The sequence below is a fragment of the Paroedura picta genome, chromosome 7 (genome assembly GCF_049243985.1).
Source record: "Paroedura picta isolate Pp20150507F chromosome 7, Ppicta_v3.0, whole genome shotgun sequence".
In the NCBI taxonomy this organism is placed as follows: Eukaryota; Metazoa; Chordata; class Lepidosauria; order Squamata; family Gekkonidae; genus Paroedura; species Paroedura picta.
Window position 1 is genome coordinate 34,029,659 of NC_135375.1, and position 18,791 is coordinate 34,048,449.

Genomic DNA, 18,791 nt, shown 5'->3' on the forward strand with positions numbered 1-18,791 from the left:
GCAGAGTAGAAGCTGCCCTAGCCTTGCAGGGAAATTGCTGCAGAAAAAAACATGAGCCCACAAAACTAGAACCAGCTACAGACTGCTCATTCTCAGTATGTTCATGCTGCTGGAGAACATACACAGAAATAGAGGGCACTGGGCAGATGTTAGCCCTCAGTTGGCTTCAGCTAGGACTGGAGATGAGTGAAAGGAAATGAGAAGCTGCTTCCTTCCCTTCATCCTGGAGCCAGAAAGGGGAAGTAACAAGTCTCTGAGAACATGAACATATATGTTTCAAGTACAATTGCTACTCCAAGAGTTCCTTTTAAAAACAAGGCTACTGCCCTTACTTTTAAATTATTGGGGAAGGGGGAGAAGATTGGCCTCTGAAAACATGCTGCCAACCTCTTTCCCATAAACATTATTGTTCCCTGTGGAAAATGACAGAACAGTACTTTCTTTAATGACACTTTGTATTCACATATACACATTTGCTAAGTCCTTAAGGAACCATATAACTTTTATTCAGGGTAAAATGCTCCCCAGTTCTAAGCATCAGAAGCCGGTGCTAAAACAGTCTTATAAAACTGTAACATTCTATAGGGAACTCAGACCACAGGAATGTACTGGCATGACTTTAATTTGTAGCCCCGTAATAATTACTAGCATACCTTGTCTTCTATATTGAACAATGGAGTCACACAGGTTTGTTGTTGTTTTTTAAAAGAACACCCTACACTCTTTACTGAGTGCAATCAATACTGTGAATAGCTAAAGCATTAGAGAAAGCTTATACAAACAAACCTTGGAAGCTTCCATTATGACTTTGTTGATCTTCTCTTTATCCAATCCTTGCATTCCAGCTTTGTTATCATTGAGGCCCATTCTAAGCAAAAGCCCCCCTTGAGAAGAGGTGTGACTGTTACTTGGACTTTCCATTGCTCAACCATGTGAATAGTTTCTCAAATCTTACCCTGAAAGAGACAAACTATATAGTTTTAATCAGTGTATTTTCAACAATATTGTAATATAAACACTGTTTAGGTAAACAAATAATTCACAATTTATCTGAATGCAATTTAACTTCAAATATAATCCTCCATTCTGGAAGAAAATCTGAAGTGGAGTTAATATCTGAAGATTTAAGAAGTAGAAAAGATTTTTCTTACAAAGAAGAAATCACATTTATCCACAGTAATTTGTTCCATACAGAATGTGGAATTATATTCAAGGTGTTGTTTTTTTAGCATCAAAGCCTATTCATGTGAAAGCCTGAAAAAATTAACAGAAGAAAAAAGAAATGTGGCTTATAAATGTTAAAATGAGGTATATGGTCAAATGAAAGTCTTGTTCATACAACTGTTTTTCCAATGACTAAAAAGTGGATTTTGTATTCCCACATTTCACAAAAATAAAAAACCACAATGATTAATTTCCAATGACACATAATTGAGAATTATGCATATGTCACAAATATGCTTATGTCACAAACAGCATGCAACCTGTAACAAACAAGTCTCAAGCACTCTATAACTTTTTACTTCACTGTGTTATAAAGGTAGAAGATATGATTATCTGTGATACACAATCCTTCTTAGTTGTTCCATAAATCAAAGCAGAATATGTACTCATCTTCAAGGAACTGCTAAAATTTCTTTTATGATAAAAGTGATCATAAGGAAATGTTCCCTTTCATTTTTGGAAGCCTAGGAATGAGCCGATCTGGAAAAACAGGCAACTTGGAAGAATAAGCAAGCAGTTCTGGAAATTTTCCCCCACATGCATTTTTAATCTGCTAAACTCCCAACAATCAAGAAGACCTGAAATTGCCACATTAGCCAAAGTTGGAAGGTTCACATCACTGCATTATTTACTAAGAGCTTTTATACAGGAGGATCATTTATCAAATTCTTCATTTTGTTGAATTCAAAATATTTTCTATATTCTTCATGTAGATTTATAAGTACTTGACAGCAGTGTATTCTAGACTTCTGGTTTTTCTCATCTCAATAGGCAGCCTTCAGATGGCTCAAACTGGATTTTAACCTAATATGGACATTCCCGCTCACTTCAGCAAAAGGTATTTACCAATGCTGGTTTAATAAACCCCTGTTTCTTTCCAAGTTACTATTCTCAGATACTATAAGACTCCAGGAGAGGCACGTGTCTGCATGCAAACCACATAATCCTCCTGGACTATCAGGATCATTCTTTCCAGTTACTGGTGTTTTGCAATTTAGAAGAATCCTGTTAAAACACAGGATTATTGTCAGTTTCAATCTCCCACTGGTCTGAAAAAAATAGTAATACTGATAAGAAGAATGGTGTGGTTAGCTTGCATATGCTCAGGAAATCAACAGACTTAAGCCCTCCTGGATCATCTAGTCCAGAATCCTCTCTTACACAATGGCCACCCAGTTCCTCTGAACAGCCAACAATAGGACACAGAGGCTGAGGCCTTCCCCTGATGCTGCCTTCTGGTTTTGGGATTCAGAGGATTAGTGCTTCTCAATGTGGAGCTTCCCCTCAGTCATCATGGCTAGTAGCCACTGATAGACTTATCCACCATGAATCTAATCCCCTTTTAAAGCTGCTAAAGCTTTTAAAGCCATCACTTAGCAACAAATTCCACATCTTAATTACTCTCTGCTTAAAGTAGCATCTCCTTCTGTCTATCCTGAACCTAGCACCCATCAGCTTCACTGGATGCCCTTGAGTTCTACTATTTTGGGAAAGAGAGAAACATTTCCCTTTGTCAATTCTCTCCACTCCATGTATAATTTTATAAACTTCTATCATATCATTACTCCCCTTAGTTGTCTCCAAACCCAAATCATCTTGGGTTGCCCTCTTCTATACTTTTTCCAGCTCTGCAATATCCTTCTTGGGATAGAGTGACCAGAACAGTATACAGTACTTCAAATGAGGTCACACCATAGATGCATTACAATATCAGTCACATTATTCTGAATCCTTTTCCTAATACTCCCTAACAGTTTTTCACTGCTGCAGCACACTGAGTTGATACTTTCACTGAGCTACCCACTACCACCCCCAGGTCTTTTTCCCTCTCAGAATCAACAAGTTCTGACCCATTACTTGAAGTTGGGAGATTTTTGTTCCCACGTGTATCACCTTACATTTACGACAACTGAACTGCATTTGCCACATTGTCACCCAGTTTGTGGAGGTCCTCTTGAAGTTCTTCACAGTCAACCTTGGTTTTCACTATCCTGAATAATTTGTTTTATCTAGAAACCTGGCCACTACACTACTCACCCCTAGTTCAAGATCACTGATGAGTAATACCAGCCCAATATCGATTCTTGTGAAACCTCACTGCTTACTTCCCTCTATTGTGAAAATGTCCTGTATTACTACTCTCTGCTTCCTGTAATTCAACCAGTTTCTAGCCCATAAGAGAATCCCTGCTCTTTCTTATTCCATGTGATAGCCAAATGGCCAGGTTTACTCAGGTGTCTTTTCTCAGATACCTTGTCAAAGACATTTTGAAAGTCCACATAGATAATTTCTACCGGGCTACCATTGTCTACATGCTTATTCAGTTTTTCAAAGAACCCCCCCCCCCCAGAAAAGGTGAGGAAGGACTTCCCTTTGGAGAATCCACACTGACTTTCATTCAGCAGGCTTTGCCCCTCTATGTGCCTAACAATTCTGTCTTGGAATGCATTTTCTACTAATTTGTATGGGACAGACATTAGGGTGCCTGGCCTGTAATTTCCTGGTTACCCTGTAGATCCCTTTAAAAAATTGGTGTCATATTTGCTATCCCCCAGTCTTCTGGTACAACAGCTGCATTTAGTGACGAGTTATATAAAACTATTGTTTTGCTGCTTCAGACCAACACAGCTACATACCTGAATCTGTCTCACATCTGAGTTCCTTAAGAACTCATGAGAATATGCCATCAGGAACTGGAGACTTACTTGTTTTTAATTTTCCCAGTAGGTCTAAAACTTTATCACTGCTCACCTCAATTTGCCTCAGTTCTTTAGACTCACTTCCTGAAAAGAGGGACTTTGGCATAGGTATGTGCTCTACACTTTTCACAGTGAACAACACAGAAGCAAAAAAATAATTGAGTCTTCCCATCTTCTTTTAGCAATCCCTTTGTTAGAGCCTCTTGTGGCACAGAGTGGTAAGGCAGTGACATGCCGTCTGAAGCTCTGACCATGAGGCTGGGAGTTTGATCCCAGCAGCCGGCTCAAGGTTGACTCAGCCTTCCATCCTTTCGAGGTCGGTAAAATGAGTACCCAGCTTCCATCCTTTCGAGGTCAGTAAAATGAGTACCCAGCTTGCTGGGGGGTAAACGGTATTGACTGGGAAAGGCACTGGCAAATCACCCCGTATTGAGTCTGCCATGAAAACGCTAGAGGGCGTCACCCCAAGGGTCAGACATGACCCAGTGCTTGCAGAGGGGATACCTTTACCTTTATTCCTTTGTTATCCAAAGGCCCTTGCTTCTCTGGCTAGTTTCTTGCTCTGGATATATTTTTTAAAATATTGTTTGTCATGATGATTTTTGCAACCCACTCAAAATTTCGTTTTGCGTGTATAATAATTGACTTACATTTTTTGCCAGAGCCTGTTGTTCCTCCTTTCAATTTTTAAAAGTCTCTTTACTTTTTATAACTTCCTTAACTTGCTGTCTATGCAGGCCTTCTTTTAGACTTAGCAGTGCCTTCCCTAACCTGTGGAATGTAGATTATTAGGGCTTCAATTAGTGTGGTTTTAAATACGGATGTGTACAAACTTGTTCACAAGCCAAAATTTGCATATCCTTGGCCTGTTTCATACTCCCAAACCAATGTTTGGAAAAGGTTGCAAGCCATCGTAGCCTAACAGCAGACGGGCTCCCTCCCTGTTCTCCCAATGGAGCATATATCTTTCCCCAAATTTCTCTCTTTGCCTCATCTTCTCTAGATAGATTCAAGTGGATAGCCATGTTGTTCTGAAGTAGCAAAATAAAATCTGAGTCCAATGGCACCTGTAAGACCAACAACCAGCTTCTCCAGGTTGGCAATACTAGTCTCAATGGAACAAACCTGCTCAGACTCAGAAAACCTTTATTGACAAACCTGTTTCAAAAGTTACAAGTTCCATGTAGTGAGCATTCACCAATGATTTCTAACCAGTGGGTAGAAAATCATACATGGGTCACTCTCTGCAAACCACGAGATAGCCCTCACTTTCTACCTTCACGACTGGTTAGTGGTTATCTAGACTAATGCACAGTCCTCAAGTCTCATCTCAAGGCTAAGAACGTTTTGAATCTTGCCCTTTGGTATATGCCTCTGCCTAGAAGGAGTCTTATGGTTCAGAGGCCCACAGTCTTCACCTCCCAGTAGCAACAACAGACAGTGGTACCTGCAGTCAGCCCCAAGCAAACTGACCTTGCTCAATGAGCAACAGGCCAGACAAAAAAACCCGAACAGACCCAGACAACAAGCACCCACTCACCCTGAAACTCTGTCTTCTCATAAGGCAACTTCAGTTAATGCTCCGCAATAGTTTAGCAGATTATGAAAGGGAATGAATGAATGAACACACCCAAACACTCATCTTCCCAATAGCTCTCTCCTGGGTTCTTTCTCCCAGCCCAGCTGGCTCAGTTAAATGTCCATTTATTCTTTCTGCATGAGGACTGATCTGTTTGTCTGATCTACAGAGTAGAGTCCCACTGCTGACATTTGATGGCATATATAACATTGGAAAATGAACATGAAACTGAGATAGTATGGCTGGTATTGTTAGGTCTAGTAACCAATTTCATAGTCTACCTAAACTGATAGTAGAATTTAACACCATTTGCCTCAACAAGACAAACAATAAATAATTTAACTTTAATGGGCTGTGTTTCAGGTTGATCATGCAATCTGCATACTTTGATCAGTTCTTTTTTTCCATTTGTGACAAATTATCACATCTACCATTTACGACAGCTTGAACATGATCCCTTTCCAGAAAAACAGGTTATGATATTATTTGGCATAAAGAAGTATTTTACAAGGCTTGCAGCTATAAGAAAAATCACACAAGATGCTTTACGAGTAAGAGGATTATGTTAAAACATCATCAAGCGGAACAACTGTAATGTACCAGGGAAAAGACAGCCAGATAGTTAAATTATAATTGACTTTTCATTTGTTTTCTAAAAACAGTAGTAATTTCCCCAAAAAACTTTATTTATATTTTTATCCTGCCCTTCCTATAACAGCTAGATGTAGCTTACATAGTTTGCCCCCTCCATTTTACCCTGCAACAACCCTGAGATGTAGGGTAGCTGAGACAGTATGACTGGCTCAAGAGCAACTTGGGGACTTCATTGACTTGCTAGCTCTCCACAACAAAAAATTAAATTTAAAAAGTACGTATGTTTTCCTTACCAAAATAAAATGTGTGCATGGGGTACACAGCAATAGGAGTGAAAGCTCAAGATTATATTGCAGCCTAACCCCTCCAAAGCTTTCTGTAGTTTATTTTGCTCAGATCAATAGCAGCCAACCATTCTTATGCAATGGTACACATATACGCAACCAGGGAAATCTGGCCAATCGAACTGTGCAAGGCTGCCACTCACTCTCAAAATATGCCATTGATTACTCTTCTTTGTTCCTTTTTTCAAAATTTCCCTTAGGAGTGACATTGATTATAAATTACTTGATCAAGCATGTGTACAGTTTCCCCAGTCTATTATCTGTACTTTGAAAGCATCCACAATTAGGAGTTCAGAGTGAATAATCACAGCTACAGCCACAATGACACATACATTCTCTCATTCCAATCAAGTCTCCCCATATCTTTTTAAAAATTCCATTATGCCTTAACATCAAGGCTGTCCTTTAAGGAGGCCAACAATTCATAACATACAATACAAAATTGCACCTCAATATCAGTTAAGTTATGAAATGTATACAACTGCAGTACTAACAGCAGCTGAAATACTAGGCTATTGGTGCTGAATTTATCTGATCTGAACATATAAATAAAATGGAAAGGGGTGGTGGGAGGAGTTGGGACTCATCACCTAACTGCGAATCGGATAGGCTGTCCCGTCCCTGATCTGGTCGACCACCCAATGAACGGCCAATCAAGTAGAATTTTCTGCCCCTGGCTGCATCCTCCTTCAACGTCTTCCATGTGGAAGAAGCACATGGTAAGCTATGCAGCCAGCAGGAGCTGGGAGGGAGGAGGAGAGCCTGGGATTGCGGACCTGAAGAGGGGAAAGGAGGGAGCCCCCGCCAACATTTGCCCCTGCCCCAAACAGCCCTAGCCGTGGCCTCACCAAGCCTCAGTGGGGCTTCCAGGGGGACGGAGCAAGGCAATTCCTGCCAGTGCTTCCGCCACTCTGAACGTGGCCTTGCCAGGACTCAGCAGGGCTGCCTTTTCCAGGGCTCAGCAGGCCTGGCCAGGGCAGGGAGGAAAAGGGAGTTCCCACCAGCACTTCCCCCCAACCCCAAAAAGACCCACCGAGGCCCTTCAGGCCTGGGAAGACCTAGCCAGGAGCCTGGGAGGATTTCCCGTCAGTACTCCCCCCCCTGAAAAGGCCTGCCACACCCTCTTCAGGCCTCGGTGGCCCTGCCTGGGGCAGGGAGGGGAGGGAAGGCTAGCACCTATTGTATTTTTAAGTACAATGGGCTTTTTTGCTAGTACTAATAAGAAAGCTAACTAGTCAGACGCTGTCTCCATTGGCATTACATCATGTTCTCTTTATATCAGTATTTCTTAGGGCACAGCTGGACAACACATGTGACATGAATCTCAAAGTTTCCAAGCATTCTAGAGCCAAATTTAACTCAGAAGTATAGCTTCAGTGTTCCCTCTGTGATGGATGATCTTCACGTGTCCCTGATTCTCTGCTGGGTATGCAAATCTCAAAAGTTTCCAACCAACAAGTGGCTATGGATTTGTTGAGGAGAGAAAGAGACAGGAGGGGGGAAAGTGAATGGAAGAATAGAGTGTAAGAGCAAGATTCTTTAGATAGGGCTCAGACATCAATACAGCTAGACAGATAGGACTCCGACATCAAAGGAACTAGACTGATAGGATTCAGAGCCTGGGGGGGGGGGGCAGGTTACCTCAGAGAAAATGTGTGTTAGTGACTTGTGAGATTATTGAGTAGAAAATCCTGAGAGACAAAAGTCTTTGTAAATAATCTGAGTTTTCTGGGTTTAGTAAACCATTCCAAATGAAATATCTCCCTCACGCACTCTCTATCTGAAACAGCCAGTCATTTATGGAAGCTTGAGTGTACTGTACTGTAACTCTTTTAAAGCAGAGCTTCAGCTCTTCTTAGCTGTAAATACTTATTACATTGTTATACCTCTTTACTTGCCCACACTACCACTCTTCATGAGGCAAGGAAAAAAAATTGTGTTGGTGAAAGAAAATGTTAGCATGAATCGCTCCAGAAAAGAAGAAGAAAGGGAGTAGAAATTATCTCAGATACTTGTACAGCTTCTCCATGTTCCATAATATAGGTTACTTGGTAGTCTGCAATGTACAGCACAGCCCTAGGTACTTTCATACAATCATAGAGTTGGAAGGGGCCTTGTAGGCCATCTAGTCCAGCCTCCAGCTCAGTTCATGATCAGCCTAAAGCATCCAGGATAAGAATCTGCCCAGCTGTGGCTTGAAGACTGTCAGTGAGGGGGGACTCACCACCTCCTCAGACAGTTGATTCCACTGCTGAACTACTCTGTGAGAATTATTTTCCTGATATCTAGCCGATACTGTTCTCCACATAGTTTAAACCCATTACTGTGGGTCCTATCCTCTGGTGCTAACAGGAACCTTTCCCTGACTTCTACATGACAACCTTTCAAACCCTCAGAGACTAGAACAGGTCTGAAAAGGGCCCTTCTCCTTGTCCTGCTTTTTTGCTGACAAACCAAGGTCAAAGGCTGGCAATAATATTGTGGTTGCTAGCAACAGTCACTGAGGACATACATTCTTAATGCTATAGCCACAGCTTCTATTATTTTGGAACATTTTAAATGTCCAACGTACGTTTGTTTTTAAGATTTCAGATTTTTTTGCAAACTTTGAACATATTTTAGGTTTGTAAAAAAATCTGTCTTGTTGGTTCATGGCTTCAGCTTAAGTGTAGTGGTTAGGAGTGCTGACTTCTAATCTGATGAGCTGGGTTTGATTCCCTACTCCTCCACATACAGTCAGCTGGGTGACCTTGGGCTCTCCATAGCACTGATAAAGCTGTTCTGACTGAGCAGTAATATCAGGGCTGTTTCAGACTCAGATACCTCACAGGGTGTCTATTGTGGAGAGAGGAAAGAGAAAGCAATTGTAAGCCACTTTGAGACTCTTGGTAGAGAAAATTAGCATATAAGAACCAACTCTTCTTCTTCCAGTTTCAGTATTTAAGTATTCATAGATCTGGCCATGTTGAGAATTACATATAGTGACTGTGTATGACGCTGGTCTTTTTCTATAAACAGCTCAGAAAAAATCTCCAGGTCTGTTCTTGTAGACAGAAAGGTTATTTCCTTCTCCAACAAAGTAGGGAAAATTGATCAGAACTTGGGTTAGAGACTTTTGTGCTGTGGTCCTACATCATGCTGAAATTATCCTTGAATAATGCTTTCTAGAACTTGTCAAACAAGCAATTGAATCCCTATCTGCAATATTTTAAATATATGGAAGCTTCACAGTGTAACCCTAAACAGGTTTACTCAATGGGGCTTACTCCCAGGAAACAATTTCTTAGGATTCTACTGTGAGAATTCTAAATACAACAATAAGGAAAATAAGCTGTTCTTTACTTCCTTGTGGCAACCTTTAATCAACTCCTTTGTGCCTAATAATCTTTTTCACTAAACATAGCCTATTTCTCATTTCCTTATGTCTAGTATTCTGATCTCTTAATCTACTGTCGCTCTCCTGAACTGCTGGCAGCTTGTGTGCATCATCTTTAAGGTGTGGCCAACCACCAAAATTAGAGTAATTTCTGTAAAGGCACAACAGAAACCACATAGAGGAGGATAGTTATTCTATGTTAGATTGTAAGTTAACATACATAAAAAGCTTAATGGCTGTATATACAGCTCAGTTTATTAGAAGCCAATAATCTATATACAGACTTGGATCTACCAGTTCATTTCCACTGATAGGTTTCCCCAACACAGTACAACATCCTCATTCCTTACTTACTGCTGCAGCCCAAACTGCCTCTGAAATGCACTCTGTGGAGGAAATTTTGGACTGCAGGGGTAGATGGGTAAGAAAATCACCACCTGTAACATCATGTGGAAATTCTTTGTCTAATCCAAGCCTATAATGTATAAATTATAATGTATAAACATTTTATATGTAGTTGCTAACATTTAAGGTGCTTTCCACACAGGGACAAGCATGTGAAGTGAACTTGTTGCTACTGCAGCTGTTGATAAAAGTGCAGCAACAATGGGGCTTCCATGGGACTGGTTTTCCAGTAGTTTCCCTGCCCCATACCTGTGACAGCAGCCATTCCCTGTTCCTCTTCACCAGAGTTTGCATTTAAAAAAAAATGACAGCTGATATAATACTACAACAATCTGTGTATCATTCTCTGTACATTCCTAAGGCACAGTTTCAACCACTGGCTAGCCAGCTCCCTGACTACTGTAGTGAGAGGATAGGGACGGCCAGTGGGCATAATCAGCCTGCTAGGCTATGTTAAAAGTAGCCAAAGGGGCTGATGAGGTCAGCATCTAGCTACCATCCACAAGCTAAGCCAGAGGGGAGCTGTAGAAATGCATAACCTGAGGCCGGTTGGTGATGTACAGAAGCAATGTGGCACGGCAGGTGGGTCTACAGGTGTGGTCCCTCAACATACTGCCTCACAAAGGGAGATATTCCATTACAAAGATGCAGTTTTTAGCAGCTCCCAAGTCTTATTCCAGAATCACTGAATGTAATAATTGCTTTAACTTTGCTAGAAAAAAACGGAATTTGTGGGAATTGTTATCACCTTAGTGTCTAAAAATAATCTAGAATGCAATTTCCCCAGTAGGCTACACAAACAGTATAATTGTGCCAGGCTTCTGCTATACAAATTTCATACCAAGTCTAATTGTGCTATGTTTCACCTCCATACTTTACCAAGAAGACATCTATCTTTGTAATATCCCTCCTCTATAATTAGAATCATACAATCATAGAGGTGGAAGGGAACTCCTGGGTCATCTAGTCCAACCCCCTGCACTATGCAGGACACTCACAACCCTATTGCTCATCCACTGTAACCTGTCACCCCCTTGAATCTTCACAGAATCAGCCACTCCGTCAGAGGGCTATCCAGCCTCTGTTTAGAAATTTCCAAAGATGGAGAACCCATCACCTCCAAAGGAAGCCTGTTCCACTGAAAAACTGTCAGGAACTTCTTCTGGATGTTTAGATGGAATTTGTTTTGAATGAATTTAATCCCATTGGATCTGGTCCATCCCTCCGAGGCAAGAGAGAACAACTCTGCTCCATCCTCTATATGGCACCCTTTTAAATACTTGAAGAGGGCTATCAGATCCCCTTTCAGTCATCTCCTCTCCAGACCAAGCTCCTCCAACCTTTCCTCATACGTCTTGGTATCCAAACCCCTCACCATCTTTGTTGCCCTCCTCTGGACACGCTCCAGTTTGTCTACATCCCTCTTCAACTGTGGTGCCCAAAACTGTATTCCAAGTGAGGCCGAACCAGAGCAGAATAATGCAGTACCATCACCTCCCATGATCTGGACATGATGCTCCATTTGATACAGCCCAAAATCCCATTTGCCTTTTTAGCCACCGAGTCACACAGCTGACTCATGTTCAATGTATGGCAGGGGTAGTCAAACTGCGGCTCTCCAGATGTCCATGGACTACAATTCTCATGAGCCCCTGCCAGCATTTGCAGCATTTGCTGGCAGGGGCTCATGTAGTCCATGGACATCTGGAGGGCCGCAGTTTGACTACCCCTGATGTATGGTCTACTAAGACTCTTAGATCCTTTTCACACATACTACTGCCAAGACAAGTCTCCCCCATCCTATATTGGTGTCTATGGTTTTTCCTACCTAAATGCAGAACTTTACATTTGTTCCTGTTTAATATCATTTTATTCAGTTTAGATCAGTTAGACCAGTTAAGATGAACTTATTTATAGCACTACTTTATTAAGTTATCAGCATTGATCTTAATATTTATTTAGAAATATTTTGAACAGACAAAAATACAACCAACACCACAAATTAAAAGCTTTCTAATTAAAAGCCTTCATCTTGCAGCATGATACAGCAATTAGAGTGTTAGACTAGGATCTGAGAGACCTAGCTCTGAATCCCCACTCTGCCATGGAAGCTCTCTGCGTAATCTTGAATCAGTCGTTCAATGTCAGCCAAACCTAGTTTACAGGATTATTAGGGTGAGGATAAAATGGAGGATGGGAGAACAATGTTATAAAGCTGGTTTTGGTCTCTATTGGGAAGAAAAGCAGGATATTTATTTATTTTTTTTAATTTATAGACCACCGTTCCCCAATTTGGGCTCACGAAAGTTTACATCATCATCTTTAACCACTCCTAGCGGAGCGGATAAAATAAAAGAATAAGGGCTCCGTCGGCGGGCCCTGTCCGGGATGAGGAAGGGTGCCGATAGGCCCCTTCCGCCAGACTGACAATCGGAGGGCCCCAATTGTCAGTCCAGTGGCAAGGGAACAATTGCCCCCGGACTGACGAATCGGGAGGTGCTTCGTGATCCGCCCATCTCGCACTTCGCTCGGACGCCGCAGCCCGCTGCCATTACCGCACTTCCCCTCGACGCCGCAGGTTGCCGCCTGCCTGCAGGGAAAGGAGGGTCCAGCCGCCGCACCTGTGCCGGCCGTGCAGACGCAGCCGCCGCCACCAACATCACGCCTACTCACTGGCCCCCGCACATAAGAGCGGCCCGCACCGCCACCCGCCGCCATGTCAAACTGAGCCGTCGCCGCCCACACCACAGCTCACCCGAGGACGCACGCGGCCGCAAGTGCCCAACGGCACTTCTTCCGGGAGCCGCAGCCGCGGCCCCGCCCCAGCCCGCAGCAAGCTCCCAGCCCGTGGCAACCCCGGAGCGCCCTTTTACGTCGCCGACCACACTTCGACCTGGTGCCATCGCCGGCGCCACCCACCGCACCACCAGCCCCGCCGCGCACTCCAGCCTCCCACAAGCACCTGCCCTCCTGCCCTCCACGCCGCCCGCCTCCACTGGCAGCCACCACGCCGCGGGCCCAGCTCCAAAGATCCAGGTAGGCCACGGCGCACAGGCCTTCGGCCACCACTCTTGCACCTGACTCTTCAAAGTATGCAAGAAAACAGGCTCTAACTAGAGGAGTTTATTCTAAAATTTGAGAAAGGAGATAACATAGGGAAAAGTAGGAGTTTGTGGCACTGTCAAGACTAACAGTCCTTTATTCTAGCATAAGCATTCATGAGTACAGCCCATGTATTAGAGGCAGAGAGGGAGATAGAGACAGAGATAAATAGGGAAGAATATGCATCCAGCCACACACACTTACTTTCAGATGGAAAGGAGAGCTAATATAAATGGTATTACTCCTGTTGCATCACTAACATAAATAAAATTGCTGTTGGAATCAAATGTATACCACCACCAGGTGTTCTGCTATCTCCTGTAATTTATATATCAACCCAAGAAATGTTTCCCTACTCCCAGAAAAAGAGCAATACATTAACTAACTTGCCAACATTTCTCAGATAAATGCATTATAAATTTTTGATGTGACTGCCAAGGCACACAAAACTCAAGTACTCGCTTAGTTCTGTCCCCAAATAGAGATTTGAAAGCTGAGAGGAAAATAAATAAACAAAGGGGGGAGGGCATTTTTTCCACCGCCCTCTTTTTACTGGAAAAATTGGAAATTTGGGGGATTACGGAAAAAATTATGAAATATTTCCTCTTTTAGAATGAGTTAAATGCTTTCAAAGACAAGGTGGGCATGCTGGAGACAGCCCTTAAATCTAAGCTAGATTTCTTCACCTAGAAGAATACCTAATCCAGGGGTAGTCAAACTGCGGCCCTCCAGATGTCCATGGACTACAATTCCCATTAGCCCCTGCCAGTGAATGCTGGCAGGGGCTCATGGGAATTGTAGTCCATGGACATCTGGAGGGCCCCAGTTTGCCTAAAAGGTAAAGGTAAAGGTATCCCCTCTGCAAGCACTGGGTCATGTCTGACCCTTGGGGTGACGCCCTCTAGCGTTTTCATGGCAGACTCAATACGGGGTGGTTTGCCAGTGCCTTCCCCAGTCATTACCGTTTACCCCCCAGCAAGCAAGCTGGGTACTCATTTTACCGACCTCGGAAGGATGGAAGGCTGAGTCAACCTTGAGCCGGCTGCTGGGATTGAACTCCCAGCCTTATGGGCAAAGCTATCAGACAGCTGCCTTACCACTCTGCGCCACAAGAGGCTCACCCAGTTTGCCTACCCCTGACCTAATCTTATGAGGGGAGAATGCAGGGCTTTCATTGCTTTTTAATTGTTGCATGCTTTGTTATCCCTTTGACCTCACCTTTTCACCTCTCCCACAAACCACTGGGACACATTTAGCTACATACTGGATAACAAATAGCTTATTGCCCTACTTTGCTGGGGAGGGGGGGAATTAAGGCACATATGATAAAATAGCCTAGGGTGCATCAGCTTGCAGGTGTCTCTCAAGTACTCCGTATAACTGTAATTTTGTTTATAGAAAACAAAGGCCTTACTTTCATAAATATGTTAAAGGAAACAATTTTATATATTCAATAAGTTATAAATTATGTATGTCATGTTATTAAAGCAGTAAAATTAGTTTAGGTTTATAGGACAAGACATATTCCATATATTTTAATTTTGTTTAATTTTGTCTAATTTCTGCCCCCAAAACACAAGAAAACAACATTGTGGGGGTCCCCTCCACAGCTTCACAATTCCGAGAAATGTTACATCTCTACCCCCAAACCTTAGGTATTCCATGCTCGCCTCTTTTTAATTTGCCAGGACTAAGAATCAGCCTTTTTCAGTTGTTCTTTGGAATGGCCTTCCTGATAATGCGTCAGGCCCCTTCCCTATGAGTCTTCTGAAAGGCATGCATTTCAAAGGTCATTCTCTTGGAAAATATCTTTCTATTTTTGCAGAAGCACCTATGTATTTTTTGCCTGAACTATGATGAATTTTAATCAATCAGCAAACTTTTAAAATTTGAAATGACCCACATTTTGGAAAAGCAGGACATATATTTTAAATATATAAAGAGACAGTTTGGTGTAGTGGTTAGGAGTGCAGACTTCTAAGGTGGCATGCCGGTTTGATTCCACGCTCCCCCACATGCAACCAGCTTGGTGGGCTCACCACAGCACTGATAAAGTTGTTCTGACCGAGCAGAAATATCAAGACTTTCTCAGCCTCACCCACCTGACAGGGTGTCTGTTGTGGGGAGAGGAGAGGGAAGGCGACTGTAAGCCACTTTGAGACTCCTTCAGGTAGAGAAAAGCGGCATATAAAAATCAACTCTTCTTCTTCTGAATAGTCATAGGAAGAAAAAAGGGATTAAAGAGTTGGGATGCTATAAGGGCAGGGAAATTGGCAATAAGGGAGCAGAAGGCCCACTAGAGGCTTGTATCATCATCCCACCCCCAACCTAGTCATCATTTTCCATACAAGTCAAATAATATTTTCACCATTTGATTTGCAAACACAAATAATTTTGCCAGTTGAGATCAACTATACATTATCATTCAGAATTCAGCTTCTTACAGTGGACAGCTAAATGACTCATAATATGATGTCTTTGCCCTGCTGTCTAGGGAGGTAAATGTCTGTGTATCCACAAATGAAGACCAGTTTGAGAAGCACCACTTTACAGCTGCCAACCTGCAGATGATAAATTGCAAACAACCCAAAGCAATCTTACCTGGCCTTACCAAATTTGAATCTAGATATCAGAAACATTTTGCAGTTAAGGTAATATAATTTACCAAAATTGCTAGATACAGATATTTAAGATATTCATATGCGTAACCATGTTGGTTGGAAGTAGAACACAGCTGGGGTTCATGGCACCTTTAACACCAACACAATTTTATTCAAGATATAAGATTTTATGTGCAAGTATACTTTTTCAGGTAATATTTAAGATGTTCTTGTGGATTTGCCCTACCTTTTAAAATGAAAATACCTTGAACAAAGCCATCCCCACATAGGTATCTGTAACATGGTTGACTAACACAGTAAAAAGCACTCCCAGGACCCAGATTACGGTCAGAAAAATATCACTGACTTCCCCCCCCCCACCCTTTTCTCTTCAGAAGCTGCCCATCCATACCTTACATCAAAGCCTATAAGAAAATTCTAGTCTCTCAGATCTTATCAGAAAAACTGCAAGATAACCCCATTCACATGAAATTGCAAACATCAGCATAGGTCTTTGCAATTTTCAGTTCAACTTTAAAGAGACTTACTCAGACATAAGGTTTACTGAGTTCTGTGGAATTTATGCTTAAGTAACTTAAGTAGAAATACTGGAATAGTAGTTATGCAATATGTTTTATTAGGATCAGCTAAAATATCCTAAAACAGTGCACAAGTTCTTAAGTTACAAATGTATCATTTTGCTGAATTTTTTAAAGGGGGAGAGGAAAGAAAAACTATTTTCTGTCACGATGGCATTTTGGCTAGTAATAGGGTTGCCAACCTTCAAGTTGGGGGGCCTAGATATCTCACAAGATTACAACTAATTTCCAGCTCTACAGATGAACTCTTTTGGACAATCCTCCTTTGGAGGATGAACTCTATAGCATTATATCCTACTACTATATGATCCCGCCCCAAACCCCACCTTTCCTAGGCTCCACCTCCAAATCTCCAGGAATTTCCCAACGAGTTGGCTAGCCCCGTTATTACTTCTGCGGATTATTCCGCGGAACAATTTACATCTATTATAGACAGAACTACAGCCTCAATTTCTTGGGGCTGGTGCTAACTGCCGCCCCCATCCTCGCCCCTTTTTAAAAGAACTCCTAAAACTCAGATTCCCGTCTATGGGAGAAGACGTTTGCAGATAGCTCTTAACTAGAATTACCTCTACGAGGCGACCCTTTTGGGGCCGTTATTCAGGTGGGGGCAACAGCTCCCTCTCTTTATCCCCAGCGAGGGAAAGAAAAGAGGGGTAGGGGATGCTCGAGGGGGGGGGGGCCTAAGAGACCCTCTACAGAGAGACCGCCTTTATAACAAGCGACAGGGCAGCCCCAGTCTGCGCACACACCTCAGTCCCAGCTGCCTCGCCAGCCGCCCGTTCGCGCAACAATTAAGCCGCACCAAGATGGCGGCCGCCCGAACTTTGAAGTAGGAACGTTGACGCGGATGAAACCCGCCCAAGACTACAGCACCCAAAGGCGCTGGAACGACCCGCTTTCCCAGGATGCAGTGCGCCGCGAGTCCCATCTCCGCGGACTACATTTCCCATCCGGCCCCCGAAGCTGCTTACTCCTGACTGGGAGGGGAGTGTGAGGAGGGGTTGGTAAATAGTGGCGGAGAGCGAGCTGTTTGAGTAAGATGGCGGCGGCAGTAGCGGTGTTGCTTTGAGGAGCGGGGCGCTGGGGGGCGACAGAAGGGGGGAAGGCGAGCGCTCACCCGGGGGCGTCTGTGGCCTTTGGGCGGGTGGTGTTGGGGGCGCCCGCCGGGGTGAATTTGAGGGTGGGAGGGGGCGCGGAGGAGCTGCGGTGCCGGCGGTGGCCAGAAGGGGACGGGCAGGAAAAGGGCTGCGAGGCGAGCTCAGGCTGGAGCGGCAGGCGAAGCCCCGCGGGGAGGGAGAGGGAGCGGGAGGTGTCAGTCAGGTAGAGCCCCTGCGCCTGTCGCCTCAGCGCTTTCCCTGCTCGCGGGCCGTGGCTGAGGGACGCGGCTTCTCCATGTCGGACAACCAAAGCTGGAATTCCTCCGGCTCCGAAGACGACCCCGAGACCGAGTCCGGGCCGCCTGTTGAGCTCTGCGGAGTCCTCAGCAAGGTAAGCAGCCGTCGCGGGCTCGGGCTGGGGCTGGGGCTGGCGCGGGGGGGGGGGGGGAGATCGGCGGTGGCGTCTCCGTGTTTGCTTCCTTCGCCCTCACCTGAGTTACTGCGGAGGCGGGAAGCGACCGTTGTTGGCGTCAGGGGGGAAGCGGCGTAGAGAGAAACGCCTGTGGCTTCCTTCTGCAAAGGGGCACCGATGGTGGGAGCCTTTTAGTCCTAGCTGCAGACGGCCCTGGAATGGGCTTTTTTGGGGAGGAGGGGGGCGGCGGTTTGCCAGCCTGAGTTCCTCCCCAGTTAGCTGGGGATCCCGTGGCTCTCCTCCTCCGCTGCACATTTGCCTTCTCGCAATACGGCGGCCAAGGCGAAGGCGCTGCTGGGAGACATTCACTTCATTTTAAAGGGAAGCGTTCGTCCTTCCCTAGCTAAGGGGAAGGAGCCAGCCTGCCTGGGAATATGACTTTCTAGAAAGCCCACCCGCCATGGCCTGCCTTCGGTGGTCTTTAAGGAACTTGTTAGAATAGCCTTCCTTCTCTTTGGGTCCTCTCTTTCCACCCCGGTGTTTGACGCAATGAAGGAAAAGATCAATCCATTCATCAGGTTCTTCGCAAGAGCCTGGTAATCCTATCACAGGCTGCACTTGTAAGCACAGCTTGGCTGAGTAATGATACAGCCCCGGATAAGGAACGCTCGTTTCCACTCCTTGAATCTGCACGAAGGGAAGAGGCGAACTTCGGCCTGGGCCTTAAAAAGCAAAAGTATCCAAGTTGTTTGGTTTT

General features: G+C 44.0%; 3 protein-coding genes across 8 annotated transcripts in view; 1 reads left to right on the plus strand and 2 right to left on the minus strand.

Annotated features, from left to right (window-relative positions):
* Nucleotides 1-3,991, minus strand: part of LOC143842345 (uncharacterized) — a 131,055-nt gene extending 127,064 nt beyond the window's left edge. The window contains exon 1 of the mRNA XM_077347385.1: nucleotides 3,987-3,991. The gene's annotated coding sequence lies outside the window, so the exon portion shown is untranslated. The remainder of the gene's footprint in view (nucleotides 1-3,986) is intronic.
* The window catches only part of POLK (DNA polymerase kappa), a 40,861-nt gene extending 22,629 nt beyond the window's left edge, over nucleotides 1-18,232 (minus strand). For 2 of the 5 annotated variants that reach the window (XM_077347371.1, XM_077347366.1), the window contains exons 1-2: nucleotides 17,275-17,681; nucleotides 787-956 (exon numbers count right to left, since the gene is read on the minus strand). In XM_077347371.1, the coding sequence (XP_077203486.1) occupies nucleotides 787-921 (135 nt within the window). In that variant the 5' untranslated portion in view covers nucleotides 922-956; nucleotides 17,275-17,681. Of the gene's footprint in view, nucleotides 1-786; nucleotides 957-1,151; nucleotides 3,563-17,091; nucleotides 17,236-17,274; nucleotides 17,682-18,113 lie in introns of those variants that run through there. The other 3 variants (XM_077347370.1, XM_077347367.1, XM_077347369.1) reach the window with 3 other exon arrangements.
* Nucleotides 17,759-18,791, plus strand: part of CERT1 (ceramide transporter 1) — a 65,987-nt gene continuing 64,954 nt past the window's right edge. Inside the window, exon 1 of one of the 2 annotated variants that reach the window (XM_077347372.1) lies at nucleotides 17,759-18,013. In XM_077347372.1, the coding sequence (XP_077203487.1) occupies nucleotides 17,918-18,013 (96 nt within the window). In that variant the 5' untranslated portion in view covers nucleotides 17,759-17,917. The remainder of the gene's footprint in view (nucleotides 18,014-18,791) is intronic. The other variant, XM_077347374.1, reaches the window with a different exon arrangement.